This window comes from Vidua macroura, chromosome Z (assembly GCF_024509145.1).
Source record: "Vidua macroura isolate BioBank_ID:100142 chromosome Z, ASM2450914v1, whole genome shotgun sequence".
In the NCBI taxonomy this organism is placed as follows: Eukaryota; Metazoa; Chordata; class Aves; order Passeriformes; family Viduidae; genus Vidua; species Vidua macroura.
The window spans coordinates 717,524-745,189 of NC_071611.1; the positions used below are offsets into that span (position 1 = coordinate 717,524).

At 60.2% G+C, this 27,666-nt stretch overlaps 1 protein-coding gene across 3 annotated transcripts in view; it reads right to left on the minus strand.

The window, feature by feature from the left end:
- Nucleotides 1-13,491: 13,491 nt before the first annotated feature.
- SMAD4 (SMAD family member 4) overlaps nucleotides 13,492-27,666 on the minus strand; it is a 28,831-nt gene continuing 14,656 nt past the window's right edge. Inside the window, exons 5-12 of one of the 3 annotated variants that reach the window (XM_054002954.1) lie at nucleotides 26,921-27,136; nucleotides 25,168-25,263; nucleotides 24,927-25,037; nucleotides 22,375-22,425; nucleotides 20,357-20,540; nucleotides 18,853-19,021; nucleotides 17,659-17,797; nucleotides 13,492-14,870 (exon numbers count right to left, since the gene is read on the minus strand). In XM_054002954.1, coding sequence (XP_053858929.1) covers nucleotides 14,659-14,870; nucleotides 17,659-17,797; nucleotides 18,853-19,021; nucleotides 20,357-20,540; nucleotides 22,375-22,425; nucleotides 24,927-25,037; nucleotides 25,168-25,263; nucleotides 26,921-27,136 — 1,178 coding nt within the window. In that variant the 3' untranslated portion in view covers nucleotides 13,492-14,658. Of the gene's footprint in view, nucleotides 14,871-17,658; nucleotides 17,798-18,852; nucleotides 19,022-20,356; nucleotides 20,541-22,374; nucleotides 22,426-24,926; nucleotides 25,038-25,167; nucleotides 25,288-26,920; nucleotides 27,137-27,666 lie in introns of all 3 variants that reach the window. The other 2 variants (XM_054002953.1, XM_054002955.1) reach the window with 2 other exon arrangements.

The following is a 27,666-nucleotide window of genomic DNA, read 5'->3' on the forward strand; positions in this document are numbered from 1 at the left end:
AGGGCAGAGAAACCCCAACATGCCCTGGGGGGGATCCTGTGAGGGATTTGGGTCTGGGGGCTCTGGGTCCTGTGAGGGATTTGGGTCTGGGGGCTCTGGGTCCTGTGAGGGATTTGGGTCTGGGGGCTCTGGGTCTGTGTGAGGGATTTGGGTCTGGGGGCTCTGGGTCTTTGTGAGGGATTTGGGTCTGGGGGCTCTGGGTCTGTGTGAGGGATTTGGGTCTGGGGGCTCTGGGTCTGTGTGAGGGATTTGTCTCTGGGGGCTCTGGGTCTGTGTGAGGGATTTGGGTCTGGGGGCTCTGGGTCTGTGTGAGGGATTTGGGTCTGGGGGCTCTGGGTCTGTGTGAGGGATTTGGGTCTGGGGGCTCTGGCTCCTGTGAGGGATTTGGGTCTGGGGGCTCCGCGAGGGGCGCGGCTCCGCTGCCGCTCCCGGTCGCGGCTGGTCCGCGCTGGGGGCCGCGGGTGCCCGGCCCGCCTGGGGCCAGGCGAGGCGAGGGGAGCACTCGGCCCCGGGCAGCGGCACTCGCCGCTCTGCCGGACAGCGACGTTAATTCGGGCTTTTGCAAGGAAGCTTTAACAAACTCCGGTGTTTCCTCCGCTGCCGGAGCGCTGCGCTGCCGCCCCGGCCGGGCTCGGGCTGTCCCGGCCTCTGCCGAGGCCGCTCCGGACCCTCCCCCGGGAAGGCGCCCCCAGCCCCGCTGTCCTGCGGCAGCGCCGGCCGGTGCCGAGCCCTCCCTGCCCGGGAATGCGGGAGCAGGGCCGGTGCCCAGCCCTCCCTGCCCGGGGATGGGGGAGCAGGGCCGGTGCCGAGCCCTCCCTGCCCGGGAATGCGGGAGCAGGGCCGGTGCCCAGCCCTCCCTGCCCGGGGATGGGGGAGCAGGGCCGGTGCCGAGCCCTCCCTGCCCGGGAATGCGGGAGCAGGGCCGGTGCCCAGCCCTCCCTGCCCGGGGATGGGGGAGCAGGGCCGGTGCCCAGCCCTCCCTGCCCGGGGATGGGGGAGCAGGGCCGGTGCCCAGCCCTCCCTGCCCGGGGATGGGGGAGCAGGGCCGGTGCCCAGCCCTCCCTGCCCGGAAACCTGCCGGCGCCGGGCTGGGATGCGGGAGCGGGGCCGGGAATCCCGTGCCGGGGCCGCTCTGGCCGTGCTGCAGCCGCTGCTGCGCGGGGCTCGGGCCGGGCCGGGCCGGGCCAGTGACCGCTGCCCGCCGCCGCGGACCATCTGCCAGGGCCGGGGCCCCGCGGCGATCGCTGTCCTGCGGGGCAGCAGGTGACGGCCGGGGCCGGCAGCACCGCGCTGCGGAGCGGCGGAGCTCGGCCCCCGCGGGGTTTCTGCCGCTCCGCTCCCGCGAGCAGCCGGGCTCGCCGATCGCCCCGCTCCGCGTCCGCCGTCACCCGCGGCGCTGACTTTGGGGCTGGAACGGAGAGCCCGGGGAGCGCCCCGCCTCGGGGGGAGCCTCGGGCTGAAGTCCCGGGAGGAGCCTCCTGCCCGCGGGCAGCTCCCGGTGCCCGTCCCGCAACGTTTGTGCCCTCCGGGGCCGCCGCACACGGCGGGGCCGGGAGCCGGGCCGGGAGCGGTGCTGGCGCTGCCCGGGGCTGCGGCGGGGTCGGGCTGGCGCAGCCCCGAGCCCCCGCTCCCGGCCCGGGCTGTGCGGCGAGCCGGCCTCGGGGGGCCGTGCCGCGGCTCCTGGAAGGAGCAGAACGGGCACCAACGAACAATGAGCTGCTTTTGTTGGTTTCTTTCTTTCACTCCCAAAACAGGTCGGGCCCGATTTTTTATGAAGTTGCAGCACATTTCCAAAACCTGTTGGGGTAAAGTTTGAAGTAAACGCATCTAAAAGAGCTGTGGGTGCAGGCTGTGAGGGAAATAACTGGGTTGTGGGCAGAGGAGCTGCCCCAGGGGCTGCAGGGGATCCCACACCCGATGGGTCTGCGGGGGCTGGGCAGGGCCAGGCTCAGGCCGGGCTCAGGGATGGCCAGGCCGGGCTCAGGGATGGCCAGGCTGGGCTCAGGGATGGCCAGGCCGGGCTCAGGGATGGCCAGGCTGGGCTCAGGGATGGCCAGGCTGGGCTCAGGGATGGCCAGGCCGGGCTCAGGGATGGCCAGGCTGGGCTCAGGGATGGCCAGGCTGGGCTCATGGATGGCCAGGCCGGGCTCAGGGATGGCCAGGCTGGGCTCAGGAATGGCCAGGCCGGGCTCAGGGATGGCCAGGCTGGGCTCAGGAATGGCCAGGCCGGGCTCAGGGATGGCCAGGCCGGGCTCAGGGATGGCCAGGCCGGGCTCAGGGATGGCCAGGCTGGGCTCAGGGATGGCCAGGCCGGGCTCAGGCTGGGCTCAGGGATGGTCAGGCCGGGCTCAGGAATGGCCAGGCTGGGCTCAGGGATGGCCAGGCCGGGCTCAGGGATGGCCAGGCTGGGCTCAGGGATGGCCAGGCCAGGCTCAGGCTGGGCTCAGGGATGGCCAGGCCAGGCTCAGGCCGGGCTCAGGGATGGCCAGGCTGGGCTCAGGGATGGCCAGGCCGGGCTCAGGGATGGCCAGGCCGGGCTCAGGGATGGCCAGGCTGGGCTCATGGATGGTCAGGCTGGGCTCAGGGATGGCCAGGCTGGGCTCATGGATGGCCAGGCCGGGCTCAGGGATGGCCAGGCTGGGCTCATGGATGGTCAGGCTGGGCTCAGGGATGGCCAGGCCGGGCTCAGGCCGGGCTCAGGGATGGTCAGGCCGGGCTCAGGGATGGCCAGGCCGGGCTCAGGGATGGCCAGGCTGGGCTCAGGGATGGCCAGGCCGGGCTCAGGCCGGGCTCAGGGATGGTCAGGCCGGGCTCAGGGATGGCCAGGCTGGGCTCATGGATGGTCAGGCTGGGCTCATGGATGGCCAGGCTGGGCTCATGGATGGCCAGGCTGGGCTCAGGGATGGCCAGGCTGGGCTCAGGGATGGCCAGGCCGGGCTCAGGGATGGCCAGGCCGGGCTCAGGGATGGCCAGGCCGGGCTCAGGGATGGCCAGGCTGGGCTCATGGATGGTCAGGCTGGGCTCAGGGATGGCCAGGCTGGGCTCAGGGATGGTCAGGCCGGGCTCATGGATGGCCAGGCCGGGCTCAGGGATGGCCAGGCTGGGCTCATGGATGGTCAGGCTGGGCTCAGGGATGGCCAGGCTGGGCTCAGGGATGGCCAGGCTGGGCTCAGGGATGGCCAGGCCGGGCTCAGGGATGGCCAGGCTGGGCTCAGGCTGGGCTCAGGGATGGCCAGGCTGGGCTCAGGGATGGCCAGGCTGGGCTCAGGGATGGCCAGGCCGGGCTCAGGGATGGCCAGGCCGGGCTCAGGGATGGCCAGGCTGGGCTCAGGCTGGGCTCAGGGATGGCCAGGCTGGGCTCAGGGATGGCCAGGCTGGGCTCAAGGATGGCCAGGCCGGGCTCAGGGATGGCCAGGCTGGGCTCAGGCTGGGCTCAGGGATGGCCAGGCTGGGCTCATGGATGGCCAGGCTGGGCTCAGGCTGGGCTCAGGGATGGCCAGGCCGGGCTCAGGGATGGCCAGGCCGGGCTCAGGGATGGCCAGGCTGGGCTCATGGATGGCCAGGCTGTGCTCAGGCTGGGCTCAGGCTGGGCTCAGGCTGGGCTCAGGGATGGCCAGGCTGGGCTCATGGATGGCCAGGCTGTGCTCAGGCTGGGCTCAGGCTGGGCTCAGGCTGGGCTCAGGGATGGCCAGGCTGGGCTCAGGGATGGCCAGGCTGGGCTCAGGGATGGCCAGGCTGGGCTCAGGGATGGCCAGGCTGGGCTCAGGGATGGCGCCTGGGGGCTCCTCCAGGGGACCGTGAGATCTGCACGGGGGTGGGGCGGGAGCGGGACAAAGCCGCCGAAGGAGGGCTGGACTTCGCTCTCTGAGCCCGAGCAGGGCCGGGGAGCCGCGGGCGGCTGGGGCTGAGGCACCGCGCTTGGGGCAGGCTGCCCGAAGCCAGGCAGCAAGGGAAAACGGGTCCAGAAATCCAGGAAATGGTGCGGATCGAGGCGATCGTGGCAAGCCCCCGGGAGAACCACAGAGTCACGGCAGCTTTTTAGCTGGAAAAGCCCACCAAGGCCATCGAGTCCAGCCCTGCCCCCAGCACTGCCATTGGGGCCACCACTGCCCCATGTCCCCAAGTGCCACATGGCTCAAGGGGTGGGGACTCACCGGTGCCCTGGGCAGCTGTGCCGGGGCTGGACAGCCCTTTCCATGGGGAAATTCCTGCTGCTGTCCACCCTGAGCCTGCCCTGGGGTTACTCGAGGCCATTTCCACTCCTGCTGTCCCTGTCCCCCAGCCCGCTCTGACCCGGGGCTGCTCCGGTGCCCGTCACCTCCCCTGCCCCTGCCACTGCCACCACCGGCCAGGTGTCCCCAGGCCACGGCAGCCGCTCCCGCCCGCCCCTGCCACGGCCGCACTGGGTGTCCCTGCGGCGTCTCCGCTCCCAGGGCAGCCCCAGTGCCCAGCCCTGCCGCCCCCGGGCCCGCGGCGTGGCTGCCCTGCCCCGTGCCGTGCCGTGCCGTGCCGTGCCGGGCCGTGCCGTGCCGGGCCGTGCCGCTGGATGTCCCTGCGGAACGAGCGTCACTGCGAATGTCACTGCACTCCCCGTGCAAAGCGCTGCGCCCGCACTCCTCAAACCGACAGAACCGCCCCAAACTGCCCCAAACTGCCCCAGGGTGTCCCCATGGCCGCCTGGCATCCTGCAGAGCAGGACGTGGCCCTCGCCACCGCAGGCCGCTCCTGCCGGTCCCCGCACCCGCAACTCCCTCTGGTCCCCAGAGCCGCCGCTGCCGGGGTGGCAGATGGAGCAGCAAGGACAGCTGGTGGGGTCCCCAGGGGACCCCAGAGCCCACCGGGACACGGCCACTGCTCTGCGGCAGCACCGGGGCTACCGGGACAGCGACTCCTGCCCGGGACAGCGACTCCTGCCCCTCGGGCCATCCCCACGGCAGTGAGAACGGAAACAGCGTGGGCAGGGGGCTGGCAGGGGGACAGGGATGTCCCCAGACCCTCGGGGGGTACAGGGATGTCCCCAAACCCTCGGGGAGGAACAGGGATGTCCCCAGCCACTCGCGGGGAGACAGGGATGTCCCCAAACCCTCGGAGGGTACAGGGATGTCCCCAGCCCCTCGCGGGGAGACAGGGATGTCCCCAAACCCTCGAGGAGGAACAGGGATGTCCCCAGACCCTCGAGGGGGAACAGGGATGTCCCCAGACCCTCGGGGAGGAACAGGGATGTCCCCAGCCATTCGAGGGGGAACAGGGATGTCCCCAGTCCCTCGGGCAGGGCAGGGAGCCTGACACGAGGCACAAACAGCAGCCTGGACGGTGCTGTGGCCGCCATCGGGACACCGCTGTGGAACTGCATCTCCCACTAGCCCGGGGTGGCTCTGGTGGCCCCTGTCCCCAGCCCTTCCAGGCCCGAGGAGCCCCGACAGCCACGGAAGCCACGGGCCCCTGCCCCACAGGGGCTCCGAGGGCGGGCGTGTGACACCGACCCCGCGGGGCTCTGCAGGAGCTGCTGAGGAGCAGCACGGCTCTGCCGCAGCGCAACTGCAGGTGAGTAAAAATAAACAAAAAAACCAACCAACCAAAAAAAACAAAACAAAACAAAACAAAAAGAACCACAACAAAAAAAAAAAAAAACAAAACAAAACAAAACAAACAAAACAAAACAAAACAAAAAACAAAAAAAAACATTTGAAAAACCCCAAACCAACCAAAACCCCAAAGCAACACCTTCATTGTTGCAGGATTTCAAACGTCCGCGGCTCATTGCCCGAGTTTGGCACCAGCTGGTCCCTCCAGCCCCAGGTGTGCCCGTGGGGCTGAGCTGCCCCTCGGGGGCTGCCCCTCGCGGCCCCCCGGCCATCTGCTCCTCCCGCCCCCCGCGCCAGGAGGGGTCACAGCTCAGCGGCGGTGACATGTGGCGCTGCGGCCCCTGGGGCCCGCGCTGACCGCGGCGCGGCTGGGCGAGGCTGGCACAGCGGATTTCCCCGGGCACGGGCTGTCCCCACAGCTGGCAGCCGGGCCCGGCTCGGCGGGGAGCACCGGGCAGCTCGGCCCGGCCCCGGGCTCAGCCCGGCCTCGAGCTCAGCCCAGCCCCGAGCTCAGCCCGGCCCCGAGCTCAGCCTGGCTCTGTGCTCATCCCGGATCCATACTCATCCCCAGCCCCGAGCTCAGCACAGTTCTGTGCTCACTCCAGTCCTATACTCATTCCCATCCCTGTGCTCACCCCAGATACATTCCCATTCCCATTCTCATCCCTGTGCTCACCCATTCCCATTCCCATTCCCATTCCCATTCCCATTCCCATTCCCATCCCTGTGCTCACCCCATTCCCATCCCCATCCCTGTGCTCACCCCATTCCCATCCCCATCCCTGTGCTCACCCCAGATCCATTCCCATTCCCATCCCCATCCCTGTGCTCACCCATTCCCATTCCCATTCCCATTCCCATTCCCATTCCCATTCCTATTCCCATTCCCATCCCTGTGCTCACCCCATTCCCATTCCCATCCCTGTGCTCACCCCATTCCCATTCCCATTCCCATTCCCATTCCCATCCCCATCCCTGTGCTCACTCCATTCCCATTCCCATTCCCATTCCCATCCCCATCCCTGTGCTCACTCCATTCCCATTCCCATTCCCATTCCCATTCCCATTCCCATTCCCATTCCCATCCCTGTGCTCACCCATTCCCATTCCCATTCCCATTCCCATTCCCATTCCCATTCCCATTCCCATCCCTGTGCTCACCCATTCCCATTCCCATTCCCATTCCCATTCCCATTCCCATTCCCATTCTCATCCCTGTGCTCACCCATTCCCATTCCCATTCCCATTCCCATTCCCATTCCCATCCCTGTGCTCACCCATTCCCATTCCCATTCCCATTCCCATTCCCATTCCCATCCCCATCCCTGTGCTCACCCATTCCCATTCCCATTCCCATTCCCATCCCTGTGCTCACCCATTCCCATTCCCATTCCCATTCCCATTCCCATTCCCATTCCCATTCCCATCCCTGTGCTCACCATTCCCATTCCCATTCCCATTCCCATTCCCATTCCCATTCCCATCCCTGTGCTCACCCATTCCCATTCCCATTCCCATTCCCATTCCCATTCCTATTCCCATTCCCATTCCCATCCCCATCCCTGTGCTCACCCATTCCCATTCCCATTCCCATTCCCATTCCCATCCCTGTGCTCACCCATTCCCATTCCCATTCCCATTCCCATTCCCATTCCCATTCCCATCCCTGTGCTCACCCATTCCCATTCCCATTCCCATTCCCATTCCCATTCCCATCCCTGTGCTCACCCATTCCCATTCCCATTCCCATTCCCATTCCCATTCCCATTCCCATCCCTGTGCTCACCCATTCCCATTCCCATTCCCATTCCCATTCCCATTCCCATTCCCATTCCCATTCCCATCCCTGTGCTCACCCATTCCCATTCCCATTCCCATTCCCATTCCCATTCCCATCCCTGTGCTCACCCTGCCCCGTGCTCACCCCAAGCCCAAGCAGCCTCTCCCCACGCGGTGCCTGCTGCCAGCAGCGCCAGACACCGCTTTGTCTCGCAAGTGCGCGTGTGTAGGCCAAGGAAAGAAAAGACGGGGAAAACAACCTAAAATCGGGAATCCCACGCCCCACCCGCAGGATGGCGGGCAGCCGGAGCGGGTGCTCGTGCCGAAGCCTCTGCGCCGTGCGTCATTCCACGCCGGCAGCCGCGCGGGCACGGCTGGGGCCGAACTGCAGCGGGGAAGATCTTCCGGGGAGGTCAGGAGCCAGAAGGGGCGGTTGAGGAGCAGGCGGAGAGACTGGGCAAACCAAACAGGAACCTGCGGGGAGAACTCGAGGATTTGATGTTTATGCGGAGCCAGGAGGATGTTCCGGGGGAATGTCACCACATGGGACGGTCACAGCTCTCAGTGTGGCACCTCAGGGCCTGTGGTGATGTCCCCAGCAGTGGCCCCTGTGCTGTCACAGCCCCGACACGGAGCAGGGGCACTCTGGCCACCCCAGCTCCCGTTCTGGACACTGGGCTGGGCTTTGGGCCTGTGCTGGTCCGAGCACTGAGCCCTGGAAGTGCAGCCCCAGCCCCGAGCTCTCCCGGCCCCAGTGCCCTCCAGAAATGGGGTAAAACCCCTTTGCTAAATGAAACAAACAAGCCGAGACTCGAATCTTTACCTTTTTTAATCAAAAACATACTCTGTTACAGAATTTCAGGAAAGTTAGCTACAGTATATTATCCACAAACTATGCCTAACGAAAAACATACAAAGGAACTACTGGGAATTCTGTTGACCGCTTACCAAAAGGCAATGGCTGAAGAAAAGAAATGCTTATCTAGGTTTCCACGCCTGAAAAACCCTCTCAGGGCGAGTTTCGGGTTCATGGGTACCCCACAGCTCTCAATGCAGCTGAATCACAGCTTTGGGGTGCTCACCAAAAAGACAGAAAAATGTACTGGGGCGAGAAAGCACCGGCTGGCGCCGGCGTTCGAGTCCCGCAAGCGCGGCAGCGACGCGTCGCTCCCAAGGCACAGCAGCAGCCGGCAGAGCCCCGCCTCTGGGGCGCTCTCGGCGGTGGTTCCGCTCGCTCAGCTCTCACCAGGTGACACCTTCACGGCACAGGTGTCCTCGGGGACCGCAGCAGCCCCACGGGAGCAGCTGTGGGCCAGCACGTCGCACCCGTGGTGATACCTCCAGTTTCAGCCGTCACGTTCTCCGGGTTCTGTACTGCGCTGACTCCGTGCGAAGAGTTAGGAAGTTCTGCTCACAGCCCAGGCACACACAGCAATCCTTTTCCAGCCCCAGAACCAAGGACACCGCTGCAGCTCCGGCCCCAGACGGTGCAAACAGCAGGGAATGGAGGAGAGAGCAAACTGGGAGGGTGGGACTGCAGCACCTGGAGCTGGGATTGGGCAATGAACCCCAACGTGGAAACGGACCAAAACTTATAAAAGTGTGAAAATTCGGGATCAGGACCCGTCCTGGGAGGACGGGCAGGGACACAGGACTGAGACAGCCCCTCCTGAGGCGCCTTCTCTGGGGAGACCAGCGATGTCCCCGGGCTGTGAGCGGCGCGGGAGAGGCAGCAGGAGCCGCCCTGCCCCTGCGCCTTTCAGAAGCCCCCGGGCAGAAGGGAGGTGGCCCTCCCGAGCTGCGGGGCTGCCACGGCAGCGGGGGCGTCTCACGGCCAGGCCAAGGCTCCAGGGGACACCACGGTCACCGCAGAGCAGCCGGGGACTCGCCCGAGCTGTCCCTGGAATGTTCATCCCAGCTCCCCGAGGCCCCAGCACGGTGTCCTCACCCACAGAAGGGATGGAAGGAATGGTTTTGTCTCCATCCAGGGGGTTCCTGCTGGAGTTCAGCCCTTCCCGACCATGCCGGTGGGAAGGTTTCCTCCCCTGCACCTGCGGCAGATTTAAGTGTGAATGCCCACCCTCCCTCTCCACACTAACAATGACGGGACAAAGCCGTTCAACCTCCCCGCGCTAACCCCAGCTGGCAGCACAAAGGGAGAGCACAAAGAGCTCCAGCACAAAGGGCTCCGCGGTGAGGAGCAGGGGCAATCCCTCACGGGAAGGGCTGAGGACTGAGCAGGGCCGACACGGGAGCAGCAGGGCGAGCAGGACAGGCTGAATAAATCCTTGCCGGGTTACCCGAACGTGAGCGACTCAGGGCTGGAGACAATTCGGCATCCTCGGCATCCCGGGGTGCGCGGGGACCATCTCAGCTGTCAGGGAGCTGCTGCTGCTCTTTCTCAGCTCTCAGACATTAATGCAAGCCTGTCAAGAACTCAGCGTCTGCTGCTGCTGAGCGGGTTCCAGCCCATTGTGTGCTGCCTTTCATGCCTTGTCATGAAAGTACAAAAGTTAATTTAACGGCATATTAAAAACTAGGAATAAGATTGTCTCATTTTTAACAGCTGCAAGTGCACCCTTTTGGGAGCTGCTTGGTGGAGAGGATGAATGCCTTCTCAGCTTTTACTGCCTCTGACTTCTCCTGATGTAAATACAGCGATTTCCCGTAATAAGATCATCAGATATTGTTTTGTTCTGTTCTGAACATTTCGGGCCATCCATGCATTTTGCAGGTGGAGGTCTGCAAAACACCTGTAAAACATCTCTCCTTAACAAGTGAATTCTTTCAGACTGTAAGGCACGCAGGAAGAGCAGCAGGCTGAACCAGCCTTTCCCTGTTTTGCCCACGTTTGGCACAGCCACAGCGCCAGGGAGGGGTGCAGGTTTCCTGCCAGGCAGCCACTCAAAGCCAAACAGCTCTGGGGCCAAAACCCGGGAGAAGGGCAAACACCGCTCTTCCCAAGCATCGGGGGCTGCCACCTGAGAGGGGACAAAAGGTGATCTCATTAAAAGCCAGCCTGAGGGAAGCGACAGGGAAAATAAAGAAATTAATGAAAATAGGGGAAAACGGATCCATTGCTTGCCTGGAGCGACCCCTGTCTCCCGTGCCTGCAGCGCTCCCGGCTGCCGCCGCAGGAACTCCAGCCCAAGAAGCACTGCCAGAGCCCCCTGGGTCCCTGAAACTCTGCGAGGGGCTTGGCAGAAGGGCCCTGAGCAATCCCTGCAGGATTTCTGTGCTGCTGAGCGCTGTGGCTCTGCCGCCAGCGCTGCAAGACCCCGCAGGGGCCGTGAGCTGAGCACAGGCAGCTCCTGCTCCTCTCTCTGTGCCCTGAGCTGAGCACAGGCAGCTCCTGCTCCTCTCTCTGTGCCATGAGCTGAGCACAGGCAGCTCCTGCTCCTCTCTCTGTTTGCCATGAGCTGAGCACAGGCAGCTCCTGCTCCTCTCTCTGTGCCATGAGCTGAGCACAGGCAGCTCCTGCTCCTCTCTCTGTGCCATGAGCTGAGCACAGGCAGCTCCTGCTCCTCTCTCTGTGCCATGAGCTGAGCACAGGCAGCTCCTGCTCCTCTCTCTGTGCCCTGAGCTGAGCACAGGCAGCTCCTGCTCCTCTCTCTGTTTGCCATGAGCTGAGCACAGGCAGCTCCTGCTCCTCTCTCTGTGCCCTGAGCTGAGCACCGGCAGCTCCTGCTCCTCTCTCTGTGCCATGAGCTGAGCACAGGCAGCTCCTGCTCCTCTCTCTGTGCCATGAGCTGAGCACAGGCAGCTCCTGCTCCTCTCTCTGTTTGCCATGAGCTGAGCACAGGCAGCTCCTGCTCCTCTCTCTGTTTGCCATGAGCTGAGCACAGGCAGCTCCTGCTCCTCTCTCTCTGTGCCCTGAGCTGAGCACAGGCAGCTCCTGCTCCTCTCTCTGTTTGCCATGAGCTGAGCACAGGCAGCTCCTGCTCCTCTCTCTGTGCCATGAGCTGAGCACAGGCAGCTCCTGCTCCTCTCTCTCTGTGCCCTGAGCTGAGCACAGGCAGCTCCTGCTCCTCTCTCTGTTTGCCATGAGCTGAGCACAGGCAGCTCCTGCTCCTCTCTCTCTGTGCCCTGAGCTGAGCACAGGCAGCTCCTGCTCCTCTCTCTGTTTGCCATGAGCTGAGCACAGGCAGCTCCTGCTCCTCTCTCTGTGCCCTGAGCTGAGCACAGGCAGCTCCTGCTCCTCACTGGGGTTTGCCATGAGCTGAGCACAGGCAGCTCCTGCTCCTCTCTCTGTTTGCTGTGAGCTGAGCACAGGCAGCTCCTGCTCCTCTCTCTGTGCCCTGAGCTGAGCACAGGCAGCTCCTGCTCCTCTCTCTGTGCCCTGAGCTGAGCACAGGCAGCTCCTGCTCCTCTCTCTGTTTGCTGTGAGCTGAGCACAGGCAGCTCCTGCTCCTCTCTCTGTGCCCTGAGCTGAGCACAGGCAGCTCCTGCTCCTCTCTGTTTGCCATGAGCTGAGCACAGGCAGCTCCTGCTCCTCTCTGTTTGCCATGAGCTGAGCACAGGCAGCTCCTGCTCCTCTCTCTCTGTGCCATGAGCTGAGCACAGGCAGCTCCTGCTCCTCTCTGTTTGCCATGAGCTGAGCACAGGCAGCTCCTGCTCCTCTCTCTGTTTGCCATGAGCTGAGCACAGACAGCTCCTGCTCCTCTCTCTGTTTGCCATGAGCTGAGCACAGGCAGCTCCTGCTCCTCTCTCTGTTTGCCATGAGCTGAGCACAGGCAGCTCCTGCTCCTCTCTCTGTGCCCTGAGCTGAGCACAGGCAGCTCCTGCTCCTCTCTGTTTGCCATGAGCTGAGCACAGGCAGCTCCTGCTCCTCTCTGTTTGCCATGAGCTGAGCACAGGCAGCTCCTGCTCCTCTCTCTCTGTGCCATGAGCTGAGCACAGGCAGCTCCTGCTCCTCTCTCTGTTTGCCATGAGCTGAGCACAGGCAGCTCCTGCTCCTCTCTCTGTGCCATGAGCTGAGCACAGGCAGCTCCTGCTCTCCGTCTCTCTGTTTGCCCTGAGCTGAGCACAGGCAGCTCCTGCTCCTCTCTCTGTGCCCTGAGCTGAGCACAGGCAGCTCCTGCTCCTCTCTCTGTGCCCTGAGCTGAGCACAGGCAGCTCCTGCTCCTCTCTCTGTGCCCTGAGCTGAGCACAGGCAGCTCCTGCTCCTCTCTCTGTTTGCCATGAGCTGAGCACAGGCAGCTCCTGCTCCTCTCTCTGTGCCCTGAGCTGAGCACAGGCAGCTCCTGCTCCTCTCTCTGTGCCATGAGCTGAGCACAGGCAGCTCCTGCTCCTCACTGGGGTTTGCCATGAGCTGAGCACAGGCAGCTCCTGCTCCTCTCTCTGTGCCATGAGCTGAGCACAGGCAGCTCCTGCTCCTCTCTCTGTGCCATGAGCTGAGCACAGGCAGCTCCTGCTCCTCTCTCTGTTTGCCATGAGCTGAGCACAGGCAGCTCCTGCTCCTCTCTCTGTGCCCTGAGCTGAGCACAGGCAGCTCCTGCTCCTCTCTCTGTGCCCTGAGCTGAGCACAGGCAGCTCCTGCTCCTCTCTCTGTTTGCCATGAGCTGAGCACAGGCAGCTCCTGCTCCTCTCTCTGTGCCATGAGCTGAGCACAGGCAGCTCCTGCTCCTCTCTCTGTGCCCTGAGCTGAGCACAGGCAGCTCCTGCTCCTCTCTCTGTGCCCTGAGCTGAGCACAGGCAGCTCCTGCTCCTCTCTCTGTGCCCTGAGCTGAGCACAGGCAGCTCCTGCTCCTCTCTCTGTTTGCCATGAGCTGAGCACAGGCAGCTCCTGCTCCTCTCTCTGTGCCATGAGCTGAGCACAGGCAGCTCCTGCTCCTCTCTCTGTGCCCTGAGCTGAGCACAGGCAGCTCCTGCTCCTCTCTCTGTGCCCTGAGCTGAGCACAGGCAGCTCCTGCTCCCCATCTCTCTGGTTTGCCAGGAGCTGCTATCCCCATGAGAGGCTTCCCCCAGGAGCAGCGGCAGCAGGAGCAGCCGGACGCGTTTCCCGGCGATTCAGCCCAGCCAGGAGCCCAGCACTGCTGGCCGCTGCCGCCCTGGCTGAGGCAGGGACCCGCGGCTCGGAGCAGCGCTCTCGGGGTGCAGTCGCACATCAGAAGCAAACTAAGCTTGGTGAGAGGGGTTTCCATCCTTTTATTGGTGCTGTAGGCAGAGAGAAGGCAGAGCCGCTGCGCCTCTTACAGCCAGCGGGTGAGCACGTTCCGCTGCGGGTTCTCTGTACAGAGCCACTGCCCCTTGACGTGGTCACCGATGGCAGAGGGCTAAAATAACCACGAGGTATAAAAACAGGTTTGCCATCTTGCCCTGAGTGGAAATGGTGAACAGATACAAAAACCCAGTCCTAAATGCCGATGGATTACCATACATAACGCGAGTAAAAAGAGTCATGCAAACCTACCCATGATACATGCTAGGGTGTTTTTTTTTTGGGTTTTTTTTTTTTTTTTTTTTTTTTTTTTTGAGTAAAACCATAGAAGTCAGTAGTAATTATGAAAATACGTTCCTGCCGTTAGGCACTCACGGCTCGATTTCAGTGGCGACGTTGCAGGCCGGGTGTTTCACCTTAAACCGAGTGCCAGCACTGAAAGCATCCCTTTGCTTTAGTGTTTTAAAACTCACATGGTTACATAAATAAAAATGTAGGATGTCTTTTTCTTTCTTTTTTTTTTTTTTTTTTTTTTTTAAACTAAAGAATTTTTTGCTCAATGCCAACAACGTATGTGTCATCCCCTCACTTTTTGGCAGCTGCTAGGCTTTAACCTGGAAAAATCGTAACGTGATCAACAACAAAATAAAGAACTCTTCTGTTAACTACTGTTCCCTAAACAGAACATCACAAATCAGCTGGAACTTTAAAGTCGCTACAAGGTAAATGTTTTTTTTTTAACTACTAGAAGGAATTTTCAGATATAAATATATATATAATATATATTCTGCATACAAAAGGCTCCCGTGAGGCTGATCACCAAGATGCCACGATAGGGAAGGAGAATTTCAAAGGAAACAAACCCAATCCTGTGAAGTCTCTATAAAGCGTTTACCTTCCACTTCAGGCCCTGTATTATCACTACTGAACTCTGGAAATAACTGAAATCCAAATCCTGCGCGTTTCGGACGCTTTCTGCTAAGAGCAAGGCGGCAAACACATTTTTAAAACCTGTTTTTAGAAGGTTAAGCAGAAGGAAAGTAAAATATATCTTCGGGTTATAAACAGAACCGTATTTTACAAGGCGGCCTCCTCAGGACGGCGGGGCCCGGCGCCGCGGCGGCGGCGGCAGGCTCAGTCCAGGGGCTGGGGGTCGGCGATGGGCATGGTGTGCAGCACCTCGTCCAGCAGCTGCAGCGCGCGGTGCAGGTGGATCTCGATCCAGCACGGCGTCTCCTTGATGCTCTGCCGCGGGTAGTCGGGGCCCCAGCCCTTCACGAAGCTCATCCGCAGGATGCACAGGCGCCGCAGGTCGTCCACGCCGATCCCGGCCGCGGCCGACAGACCTGCCGGGAGAGGCCGGTCAGCGTGCTGGCCTTCACACCTGGCCTGACGCAGCTGGCCTGTCACAGCTGGCCTTCACACCTGTCCTGACACAGCTGGACTGTCACAGCTGGCCTTCACACCTGTCCTGACGCAGCTGGACTGTCACAGCTGGCCTTCACACCTGTCCTGACACAGCTGGACTGTCACAGCTGGCCTTCACACCTGTCCTGACACAGCTGGCCTTCACAGCTGGCCTGTCACAGCTGGCCTTCACACCTGTCCTGTCACAGCTGGCCTTCACAGCTGGCCTTCACACCTGTCCTGACACAGCTGGCCTTCACACCTGTCCTGTCACAGCTGGCCTGTCACACCTGTCCTGCCACAGCTGGCCTTCACACCTGTCCTGTCACAGCTGGCCTTCACACCTGTCCTGCCACAGCTGGACTGTCACAGCTGGCCTGTCACAGCTGGCCTTCACACCTGTCCTGACACAGCTGGCCTGTCACACCTGTCCTGCCACAGCTGGCCTGTCACAGCTGTCCTGTCACACCTGTCCTGTCCTTCACACCTGTCCTTCACACCTGTCCTGTCACAGCTCCCTGCCTGTCACACCTGTCCTGTCACAGCTGTCCTGTCACACCTGTCCTGTCACACCTGTCCTGTCCTGTCACACCTGTCCCGTCATACCTCCCTGTTCTGTCACACCTGTCCTGTCACACCTGTCCTGTCACACCTGTCCTGTCCTGTCACACCTGTCCTTCATACCTGTCCTGTCACACCTGTCCCGTCATACCTCCCTGTCCTGTCACACCTGTCCTGTCACACCTGTCCTGTCACAGCTCCCTGGCTGTCACACCTGTCCTGTCACAGCTCCCTGGCTGTCACACCTGTCCCGTCACAGCTCCCTGTCCTGTCACACGTGTCCTGTCACACGTGTCCCGTCACAGCTCCCTGGCTCCAGCCCTGTGCACACCTCCGTCTCACCCAGCCAGGCCAGCCCTCGCTGCCACTTCCCCGCTGCACGGAATGCGCCCGTTCCTTTGCATTTCCTACAGTTCAGCTTTCTCAGAGTGCTGCAGCCCCAGGCAGGTGCTGAGACACAAAACCCTCTGCCCTCAGAACCACGGAATGACTTTGGGCTAGAGGGACCTCAGAGCCCGGCCATGGCAGGGACACCTCCCACTGTCCCAGCCTGCTCCAGCCCCGTCCAGCCTGGCCTGGGACACTTCCAGGGATGCAGGGACAGCCACAGCTGCTCTGGGCACCCTGTGCCAGGGCCTGCCCACCCTCCCAGCCAGCAATTCCCAGTTCCCAATATCCCACCTGTCCCTGCCCAAAGCAGATGGGATGAAACCCAAATGCTTTACGTGACACAACGTACGCAAACGGCACTTAGGAAATCCAGTCACAAAACGCCTATTTCTGAGCTTGGCCAAATGTGAGAACTCAAGACTGGGCACCTGCAGGAAGCTGGATGAAAATGACACCACTCCCAGCTGACAGAGCAGAAAGATAAATACAGCTGGCAAATTTCAAATCACAAGTGTGGCTAAGACAAAAAAAGTGACAAACTTTCCTCAAAATGCTTTCAACAATTTGCAGGGCAGCTGAAAGGAGCCACAGGGCAAGCACAAAGCAGCCTGAGGCATGTAAGCACTTACACCTCTAAAAGTACTCTGGAACAATTTCAAGAATCCAGAATTTGGGAACTAAGAAAACACCAGCCCAGGAAAATAATAATAATAAAAAAGAGAGAGAAAAAAACCACCCTCAGCCTTCCTCAAGAGCCTTAACTGTAGGTGCTCCTACACCTAGCCAAGGACTCACTGCCAGTGACCCGCTGTCGGGAGTGATGTTTATATGAGCTCAAACACAAACACATTTTTCAAGCCGGGGTCTGAGCAGCCAGGGATGGCTCTGTTTAAAGGACACAGTGACGCTGTTTGACCTTGCACAGAGAAGTTTCCTGCGGTGCTGCAGGGACAAGGAGCAGCCACTTCCACACGCAGCACTGCCTGGGCACTGCGGGGCGTGTGGGGCAGGGGCTGGGCCAAGGACCGGGCTGCCAGCCCTGCTGTGGGCCCCACACCGGGGTCACTGTGCTGGGCAGGGGTCAGTGCCAGGGCCCCACACCGGGGTCACTGTGCTGGGCAGGGGTCAGTGCCAGGGCCCCACACCGGGGTCACTGTGCTGGGCAGGGGTCAGTGCCAGGGCCCCACACCGGGGTCACTGTGCTGGGCAGGGGTCAGTGCCAGGGCCCCACACCGGGGTCACTGTGCTGGGCAGGGGTCAGTGCCAGGGCCCCACGCCGGGGTCACTGTGCTGGGCAGGGGTCAGTGCCAGGGGCCCCACGCTGGGGTCACTGTGCTGGGCAGGGGTCAGTGCCAGGGCCCCACGCCGGGGTCACTGTGCTGGGCAGGGGTCAGTGCCAGGGCCCCACGCCGGGGTCACTGTGCTGGGCAGGGGTCAGTGCCAGGGCCCCACACCGGGGTCACTGTGCTGGGCAGGGGTCAGTGCCAGGGCCCCACGCCGGGGTCACTGTGCTGGGCAGGGGTCAGTGCCAGGGGCCCCACGCCGGGGTCACTGTGCTGGGCAGGGGTCAGTGCCAGGGCCCCACACCGGGGTCACTGTGCTGGGCAGGGGTCAGTGCCAGGGGCCCCACACCGGGGTCACTGTGCTGGGCAGGGGTCAGTGCCAGGGCCCCACACCGGGGTCACTGTGCTGGGCAGGGGTCAGTGCCAGGGCTGCCAGCCCTGCTGTGCCCCAGCTGTGGTCACTGTGCTGGGCAGTGGGCCGTGCTGTACTCACTGATGGCCGGGGCGATGCCTCCCACGGAGCCCGGCCCGGGGATGTTGCCGGCCACGGCGGCGGCCTGGGCGGCGGCGGCGGCGCGGGCGGTGGCCGCCTGCTGCTGCATCTGGCGGTGGCACTGGCGCAGGTCGAACACCTGCGAACACGGAGCACGCAGAGCTCACACCTGCCCGCACCTTCGCTCTCCCTGGGCACCCACCTGGGAGAGGCAAACCTTCCCCCACCCCGCCGATTTCGAACAGTTTAACTCCTGATCCAGCAGAGCCGGTTCTCAGAGGCTCCTCTGGTGGTGCCACCACTGCTGGCAAGACCAAACCTGCCCAAAGCAGGACCTTGTGCAGAGCACAGTCTGAAGGGTGCCACAGGCAGATTAAATCCCTGCTGCTTTGTTAAACCCCAGGATTTCCAGAAAAATAGGCACATAAATTTAAAAAGACACATTATCTCACTGAAGTGTGATAGTCTATCTGAGGGAAATACCAAAAACTGGCAGTCCAAGGCTGCGCGTTTCAGGCTGGTGGCATTTTGTACCTTTGAGACCGCTATTTGCCACTAACACACGTACATAGCTCTGTTTTCATGTTAGAAAGCTCATGCAGAGAGCTCGTGGGGTTTCTTTCAGCTTCACTGCACGGCTGCCTCCAAAACTGATGGTTAAAAAACCAAACCACTTCAAGCAGGTTAACACAAGATTGGTTTTTTTATGAGTGTGGCTTGTCTGTGTAAGTTCACAGTCTGTCAGAGGCAGGTCTGTGTAAGAACCTCCTCAAAATTATTTGTTTCATGCAACTTTCTCTGACCTTCAGATCACTTCACGCTCGTGACACTTGACACACGCCCTAAATTCTTGCTGCATTTATATTTACTTTCACAACTCTGGGTTTTTTTTTTTTGGAGAAAAGAAACAGATTATGTTCTTTTCTAAGAAACACGAGGCTAAAAATTTTAGCTGCAGTTCATTTAAACCCGTTAGGGCTAAAAATACAAAGAACCGCTACCAGCGCTGCTTGTGATGAAGTACAAAATTCACTCTCACAGCACCCAGACCGACACTTCCCGTTTAAGAGTGATTTCTGAAGTCACCTCGAGGTGAGTTACAGGCGGAAGGCGTTAGGGATTCCGAAAGCCAGGCTGGCTCTATTGCAGCGCCTCCCTGCCACTTCTGGCACACGCCACGGGCGGCCGACCCACCTTGATGTACGCGCTGGGGTAGATCTTGTGGACAGCATCCCCCGGGGCGCGCCCCGCCTCCCTGTCCAGGTAGTAGCTCTGCACGAACACGGCGTGGTCGCTCAGGCAGCACACCCACATGTCGCCCTCGCCCTTGCACTCCAGCTGCACCCCCTTGCCTATGTGCAACCTGCAAGGGAACCAAGGGAACGGGGCCGTCAGCGGGCACAGCACGCACCTGCAGCGGCCTGTGCAGGTGTGAGGGAGCACAGGGTGCAGGGACACCTGCAGGAGCCTGTGCAGGTGTGAGGGAGCACAGGGTGCAGGGACACTTGCAGCAGCCTGTGCAGGTGTGCAGGAGCACAGGGTGCAGCAGCCTGTGCAGGTGTGCAGGAGCACAGGGTGCAGCAGCCTGTACAGGTGTGAGGGAGCAGAGGGTGCAGCAGCCTGTGCAGGTGTGCGGGAGCACAGGGTGCAGCAGCCTGTGCAGGTGTGCAGGAGCACAGGGTGCAGCAGCCTGTACAGGTGTGCAGGAGCACAGGGTGCAGCAGCCTGTGCAGGTGTGCGGGAGCACAGGGTGCAGCAGCCTGTGCAGGTGTGCGGGAGCAGAGGGTGCAGCAGCCTGTACAGGTGTGAGGGAGCAGAGGGTGCAGCAGCCTGTACAGGTGTGCAGGAGCACAGGGTGCAGCAGCCTGTGCAGGTGTGAGGGAGCACAGGGTGCAGCAGCCTGTACAGGTGTGTGGGAGCACAGGGTGCAGCAGCCTGTACAGGTGTGTGGGAGCACAGGGTTCAGTGACACCCATGCAGGTGTGCAGGAGCACAGGGTGCAGTGACACCTGCAGCAGCCTGTGCAGGTGTGAGGGAGCACAGGGTACAGCAGCCTGTGCAGGTGTGCAGGAGCACAGGGTGCAGGGACACCTGGTCACCCACCGCCACGCCCGCTGGCAGCACCGAGCTGGGACACCAGCACACGGCGTGTCTGCCAGCCCCAGGAGCACTTTGTGTCTCACAGAGTCACTCAGCAACACCCACAAAGCCACGTTTTACTTGTTTGTTTGGCCACCTAATGCTTTGATTGTCACGGTGTGACGTTTCTGGAGACAAGGCATCATTTTCTTCTGCCTCCTTCCAAAGAGGAGGAGAAAAAAAGTAAAGCTGCAGGATTGCTTCAGCTCTGTGTGCTTCCACTTCAAAGGCCAGCACAGGCACAGAAGGAATGAGAGCCCAGCAGCCCTGTGTCAGCCTTGCCCTGCTCCTCTGGCAAATCTGTATGCTGCAGGCATTCCCACACCCCCGTGATGGCTGGGGGATGATATCCGGGCTGCGCACGCAAGGGCAGGAGCTGCACCCTTACTGCTGAGGCACAGCCCCTGAGAGCAAGGAAAAGCAGCTGCTACAGCAGAGCTCAGCTCTGAGCCACCACAGCAGCTCAGGAAGGCTCGCCCCGGGGTAATTCAAACAGAACCCCGCCTGACATTCCCAAAGGGAGCCCACGCGCTGAGCGCCGCCGAATTCCGGAGAATACCTCACTCTCTCGATGGCTTCTGTTCTGTGCACGTTGGACAGCTGGCCCAGGCAGAAGCGGTCCCCTCCGGAGGGATCCACGTACCCATCCACGGTGACAATGGGGCAGCTGGAGGGGACCTTGAACGTCTCCCCGACCTGCACGTCCATCTCAAAGTAGGCGATGGAGCACCAGTACTCTGGAGCTGAACAACAGACACAATTAGCCGCCGAAAGGCACGAGGGAGCCGTGACACCGCTGCGGACCACCCGTCCTGCAGCTGCGTTTGTCACACAGAGGAGAGGGCACGCTCACAGCGGCACAAAGGCCCAGAGAAAAATTTACACCTGCTACAGCAACCGTGGCTCGTCTTTATCCCAGCACACACCAGCGCCTGAGGCCGCTGTACCTCAGCTCTTAGAGGTTTTGTGTGTAGTTTATCATTCCAGCCAGATTTGGCAAGCCACCTGCACCCCTAGAAGCCAGCCTAGCACACAGCAGTAACACACGTGTGCCCAGGCGTGGCTGGGCTGCCACAAACCAGCTCTGACTCACGCGTGGCTGCAGATGTCAGGGTGATCCCTTCCGAGCTAAGGCAGGGCTCTTCACCCGCCCTCACTTCGGAAGGGATCACCAACTTCCCTGGAGCTGGGAATCCCTTCCGAGCTAAGGCAGGGCTCTCCACCCGCCCTCACCTGGAAGGGATCACCAACTTCCCTGGAGCTGGGAATCCCTTCCGAGCTAAGGCAGGGCTCTCCACCCGCCCTCACCTGGAAGGGATCACCAACTTCCCTGGAGCTGGGAAGCAGGACGTGGGGGAAGAACAAAGATCTCGCACTGGGCAGGGACAGGACAGAACAAGGGGGCATGAACTGAGGGGAGCAGAACGAAGTGGCACGTTCTGAGAGCGAAGAGCTGCCTTCTAACCTCTTCTATGCATTTGAAAAAGAAAAACTGGCCACAAAGGAAGGATGGATGGCTACTGCAGCAATCTGCCCCGTGAGGAGAGGAGACCCTGACTCCCTGGGCATCCCCCTGAAACCCAAACAGCCCAGCAAGCAGTGGAGGCTGGCTGAGCGATTTTGTACATGAACGTCAGTAATTTCTGTGCCACACGAGCAGCTGCCTGTCACGCCTCCTGGCTGCTGTGTGCCACCATTTCTATGTTTGGACACCCCAAAGCTCCAGTCACGGTGGGTTCTGGGGAGCTCAGCACCCCAGATGACTGCAAGGGTCCGTTCCCACGAGAGGGGAACAAGCTGGGCCCTGCTCGCTGGGGAGCACAAACAAGTCACGGGACCCCAGAGCGGTTCGGGTTACGAGGGTCCTTAGGGCTCATCTCATTCCAAACCCCACCACGGGAAGGGCCACCTTCCACTGTCCCAGGCTCCTTGGACACTGCCGGGCTGGGGCAGCCACAGCTGCTCTGGGCAATGAGGACTCAGCAGGATGAAATCAATAGTGTGAGAGAGATACCGAACAGCACCAATCACAATTTGGCTGCAGTTAAGTTCACCCAGCAGGTATTAATGTTTCATACTGGACAAAAACAAAGTTTAACTTTTTGGCTTTTCACCTGCGCAGCTCCCCCTCTGCAGGGAACAGCGTCACTGTCACTAAACACAGAACATCACCTTGCACCTGCGACAGAGAGAGCTTCTGCAGCAGGAAGGGACCTCACGGTGTCAAGGGAGACTCCAGGGAAGCCTCCATAAAGGTCCAGAGAGGAGCTGCAGCACCAAAACACAGGGAGGACAGCGCCTTCCCTTGCAGGGGCGCGTCTGTCCGTCTGCCCGCTGGGCTGTGGGCCCGGGAGGGGCTCGGCACGGCCCCAGACGTGCCCTGGGCTGCTCTCAGGGCTGCACGCCTCGGCTGGGCACCTCAACCAAACCCAAACAGCTCCCAGCACAGTGTCCCTGTGCCCAAGGAGACACCCCAGCTCAAAACAGGATTTATGGCAACAAGGGCCCTCCTCCCCACAGTGCCAGCGTACAAAAAACGGCGTCACAAGACGGCGTCTCACGTCAGGCCTTACTCACCAGGATGATTGGATATAGGAGGCTGGAATGCGAGTTCATTGTGAACTGGCCCTTGAAAAGAAAACATGCAGTTTGTTTCACACGAGCAAAACCAAGGTTTTCTCCCCTGAATCGCCCTCCTATGAGACCACCCCCTCGCTAGCTTCATCAGTCACAGAACATGCTGTGGGCTTGATCACGAGAAACGGCCACTCAAGACGGAGAAAAGCCCCAGAGAGCACCTTTTCTAAGGAAAAATGAACTGCACACTATCTTGGAATCAGACTATCCCCTGCCTTCTAGGAACTGGGTCCCGGAGGCAGCAGGGAACAGGGAGGAAAAGACTCAGACACGGTATTACAAGTAACAGCAGCTTTGGCAACAAGATGTCAGGGCAGGCAGGGCCTCGGGAGGCGCCGCAACACGCGGGACAAGTGAGAAACGGCAGCAGCCAAGAAAAGCTCAGTGTGGCACCACCAGCCACTCACAAATACTAATTCTGGAGAGAAAAACATTTACAGCCTATCCACAGCACCGCTAGTGCTTCTCGCATCCTGCTATTCCTGACAAATGACATGGTGAATGAAGTGGGATCCTCGCAGAATGAAGGAATTAATCTTGGTAACTGTGTCTAAGCCACGGTTTAATTGATAGACACAGGCTGAAAAGACATTCTAAGGTTAATTTACTGTATATTCTCCCCTCCACTAACAACACCTGCTGCATACGGGTGATCTATACTAGAATATGTGTCCTACCTTCTAATATGCAATATATATATATATTACATGCTCTAATATTAGGGAGCATTATAATAAAAACTGCATTAGAAAATGAAGAACTGTTCTAGCTTTTTGCTACAAAATTTAGAAATCTTTCATTTGTGCGGGAGTTTTTTAATCTACTAAAGCCCCATACTGCATTTCCTGTGCTAGACCCCTACAACAGAAGCTTGATCACTTTTTTCCCCCCCATTCCATCTCCTGTCCCTGAAAATAACAGTTTCTTGTCCTATTTCATATGTGAAGAATATTTTCAAGTCTGTGCGCCGACGCACTCATGAACTGACCGTGCAAGGTTTCCCTAAGCTCTTTAAAACTGGCAGCTTTTAAAGCTCAGCGTGACTTCAAAACCTCTAAAAAACCAGGAACAGGCAAGAATTTCCAAGTTTCGAAAGAAAAAAAAAACCACCCAAAGGCCGCACCGTGAACCAGCTTTCTTTTGTGCAGGGGAAACGCCTCGGGTGCCCAGCGCGGAGGTGAGGGCTCACAGGCAGAGTGAGGGGTTCACAGGCACAGTGAGGGGCTCACAGGCAGAGTGAGGGGCTCACAGGCAGAGTGAGGGGCTCACAGGCAGAATGAGGGGCTCACAGGCAGAATGAGGGGCTCACAGGAAGGGTGGGGGGCTCACAGGCAGAGTGAGGGGTTCACAGGCACAGTGAGGGGCTCACAGGCAGAGTGAGGGGCTCACAGGCACAGTGAGGGGCTCACAGGCAGAGTGAGGGGTTCACAGGCAGAGTGAGGGGCTCACAGGCAGAGTGAGGGGTTCACAGGAAGGGTGAGGGGCTCACAGGCACAGTGAGGGGCTCACAGGCAGGGTGGGGGGCTCACAGGCAGGGTGGGGGGCTCACAGGAAGGGTGAGGGGCTCACAGGCAGAGTGAGGGGTCACAGGCAGAGTGAGGGGTCACAGGCACAGTGAGGGGCTCACAGGCAGAGTGAGGGGCTCACAGGCAGAGTGAGGGGCTCACAGGCACAGTGAGAGGCTCACAGGCAGGGTGGGGGGCTCACAGGCAGGGTGGGGGGCTCACAGGCAGAGTGAGGGGCTCACAGGCACAGTGAGAGGCTCACAGGCAGGGTGGGGGGCTCACAGGCAGGGTGGGGGGCTCACAGGCAGGGTGGGGGGCTCACAGGAAGGGTGAGGGGCTCACAGGCAGAGTGAGGGGCTCACAGGCAGGGTGGGGGGCTCACAGGTAGAGTGGGGGGTCACAGGTAGAGTGGGGGGCTCACAGGAAGGGTGAGGGGCTTACAGGCAGAGTGAGGGGTCACAGGCAGAGTGAGGGTGTGTGAGGGGCTCACAGGCAGAGTGAGGGTGTGTGAGGGGCTCACAGGCAGAGTGAGGGTGTGTGAGGGGTTCACAGGCAGAGTGAGGGTGTGTGAGGGGCTCACAGGCAGAGTGAGGGTGTGTGAGGGGCTCACAGGCAGAGTGAGGGTGTGTGAGGGGCTCACAGGCAGAGTGAGGGTGTGTGAGGGGTTCACAGGCAGAGTGAGGGTGCTGTGAGGGGTTCACAGGCAGGAATGAGGGGTTCACAGGCAGAGTGAGGGTGTGTGAGGGGCTCACAGGCAGAAGTGAGGGTGCTGTGAGGGGTTCACAGGCAGGAATGAGGGGCTCACAGGCAGAGTGAGGGTGTGTGAGGGGCTCACAGGCAGAGTGAGGGTGCTGTGGCAGCAGAGCACAGGCAGAGGCGAGGCCGTATGGCAGCTCGCAGCTGACACAGGAATGCGGAGGGCAGCAGGGTGTGGTAAGTACATCCCCGAGAGGAGGGCAGGAGCACGCCGAGGGCCGGGCTGCTTACAGTAGTGTCCGGGGTGCATGGGCGGGTGGTGCTGCAGGTGGCCGTTCTGGTGGTGCGGGATGCTGGGCGTGTAGGCGGCCGTCCGGCTCCCCGTCCAGCTGGTGGTACTGTCTGCAAAGACAAACCCACCTCGGCGTCTGAGGGAGCCTCCCGCGTCTCCCTGCTAAGTCCTCTACTGCTCCTGGGCATTTGGAAACCGGGCTGAGGAAGCTGAGAGGCGCAGGTGTGAACGAATACTCACTGTGGTGGTAAGTGGCTGGCTGGGCTGTGAACCCAATCTGCTGAGCGCCTGGCTGGGGCCCTGAAGCAATCTGTAAGAGTCCATCACTATGGCTACCTGTCAATATACTGGGAGGTTGACCTGGTAAAAGAACACACTACCTATTCATGAACGTTCCAAAATGTTGATTAAGAAGAGCTCAGCACTACTGGGTAGGAAAACACACCCCGCTAAGGGCGCTGCAATACACAGTTCCCACAGCCTTGGTTTCAGAACTTTTTTTTTTTTTTTCCACCCGCCAGGAAACTTGAGGCAAAACGCTCAGCATCAGGTAATTCTGACTCTGACACCCTTAACGTTCCAGGAGCAGGAGTGTGCAAAGAACTCTGTTTATCACCCACATCTCTGTCCCGGTCAATCTCATTTTTCAGCGTGAAAGGGAAGGGGAGGCGTCACAACTTTTCCTGGGTAACGGGGCTGGGGGAGGTTTAGTGTGAATCCAAGGAGGCCAGCAGCAGGTCCAGTGAGCCGCTTGTTTTCACCATGTGTTAACTACTGTTCCTAAGGAGGACACTCACTCGTTTCATGTCCCTCCAAAACGCTCTGGGCAGTGTTTCATTTTGATAAACATTGCTTGGATAAAGCTGCACACAACACTGGACTCAGAAAGCTCCTGCGCTTTTTTTCTCCTCCTCCCAAGTAAGTGTTTCAAGAATTATCTAAGATTAAAACTACAGATATTTCAGAACAGGCTAACGGTATTTGACTGCAAAAGCCTTCAGTTCAGCCATTAACACTAAACTTACCAACGCTTTCACTATTACACTTGCACTCTCAAACTGGTGTGGCTAGCACAATTTAACACATTGAGAACTTGCAGTGAAACATAAAAATTAGCTTTTTCTTTTTTTTTCCACGTCCACTTGCCTCCAACAATTATGGCACTGATGATAAAAGGTTACTGACTATAAACTGTGGTGCAAAGGCAGCACAATTAACTACCCATACCCTTTTTATCTCTGAAAGACACGGTGATGTTACAAACATCAGTACTTTTAGCCAAAATTTCATCAGCTAAAATTAACGAGCATTACCAAAACACCGTGTCACCACAGTTCAAGTCTGGTCGTGAAACCAGCCATGCTCACACCTCTTTTGTGTGAAACCTCTCCAAACTCAGGATGCTCCGAGTGCCCCGCTGTCCTGCTGGACTCAAGGGCGGCTCTGGTGCTGGGACACCAAACTCTTCCACTTGCACCAGACACACGGAAAAGCATCAAAACCTTTGAGGCAGCACTCCAACACGCTTACGGAAATATTGACCGGGGCTGTCGTTCTGGCAGCACAGCGAACCATTATAAAAATGATGGGGCTAATACCAGAGCACTCAAGAGCTGCCCAGAGATCTCTCGGTCCTGCCACCTTACAGCATATGCATTTGTGGCTCTGCCTGCTGTTGCAACAAAACAATAAAACTCTTTGATTCCTGCGGCAGCGCTCGATAGCCACACCGGCTCTCTCGGGGGTCAGCTGCTGCGACGCTGTGGCGCCGAACCATCGGCACACGCAGACCGGGGCGGGTGCGGTGCCACCCTCGGTGGAGCGGGAAGCTCAGCAGGCACAGCCCTCCAACCAGCCCCCGGCGCTGAGGCTCAAGAGGCGGCCCCGGAGCACGGCGGCGCCCGGGGCTCAGCCAGCACAGCCCCGGCGCGGGGCTCCGCGGAGCCGGCACCGCGCCCCGCTCAGCCCGCGGCAGCCCCATGACCTTCCTTACTTGTGGAGGCCACGGGAATGTTGGGGAAGTTGGTGGTGCTGGTGGTGCTGGCCTCGGCGGGGGCCAGCATGGCCGGGGCGCTGTAGGGCTCCGAGGACGCCCGGTTGCTGGGCGGGTGCTGGATGGTCTGCACCGAGTGGCCCTCGGCCGACGACAGCGACGGCTGCCCCTCGTAGTCGTGCACGTACTCGTCCTTCACCAGCGTGCTGGAGGGAGCTGCGGGGACAGCACAGTCACACACAGGGCACAGGGCACAGGGCAAAAACAGGTAACACACACAGCACAGGGCACACACAGGGCACAGGGCAAAAACAGGTAACACACACAGCACAGTCACACACAGGGCACAGGGCAAAAACAGGTAACACACACAGCACAGTCACACACAGGGCAGAGGGCAAAAAACAGGTAACACACACAGCACAGGGCACAGAGCGCAGGGCACACGACACAGTCACACACAGGGCACAGCGCACAGGGCAAAAACAGGTAACACACACAGCACAGTCACACACAGGGCACACACACACACACAGGTCACACACACACACAGGTCACACACACACACTCACACACACACACACAGGTCACACACACACACAGGTCACACACACAGGACACACACACAGACACACAAGTCACACACACACACACTCACACACACACACACAGGTCACACACACACACAGGTCACACACACACACACAGGTCACACACACAGGTCACACACACAGACACACAAGTCA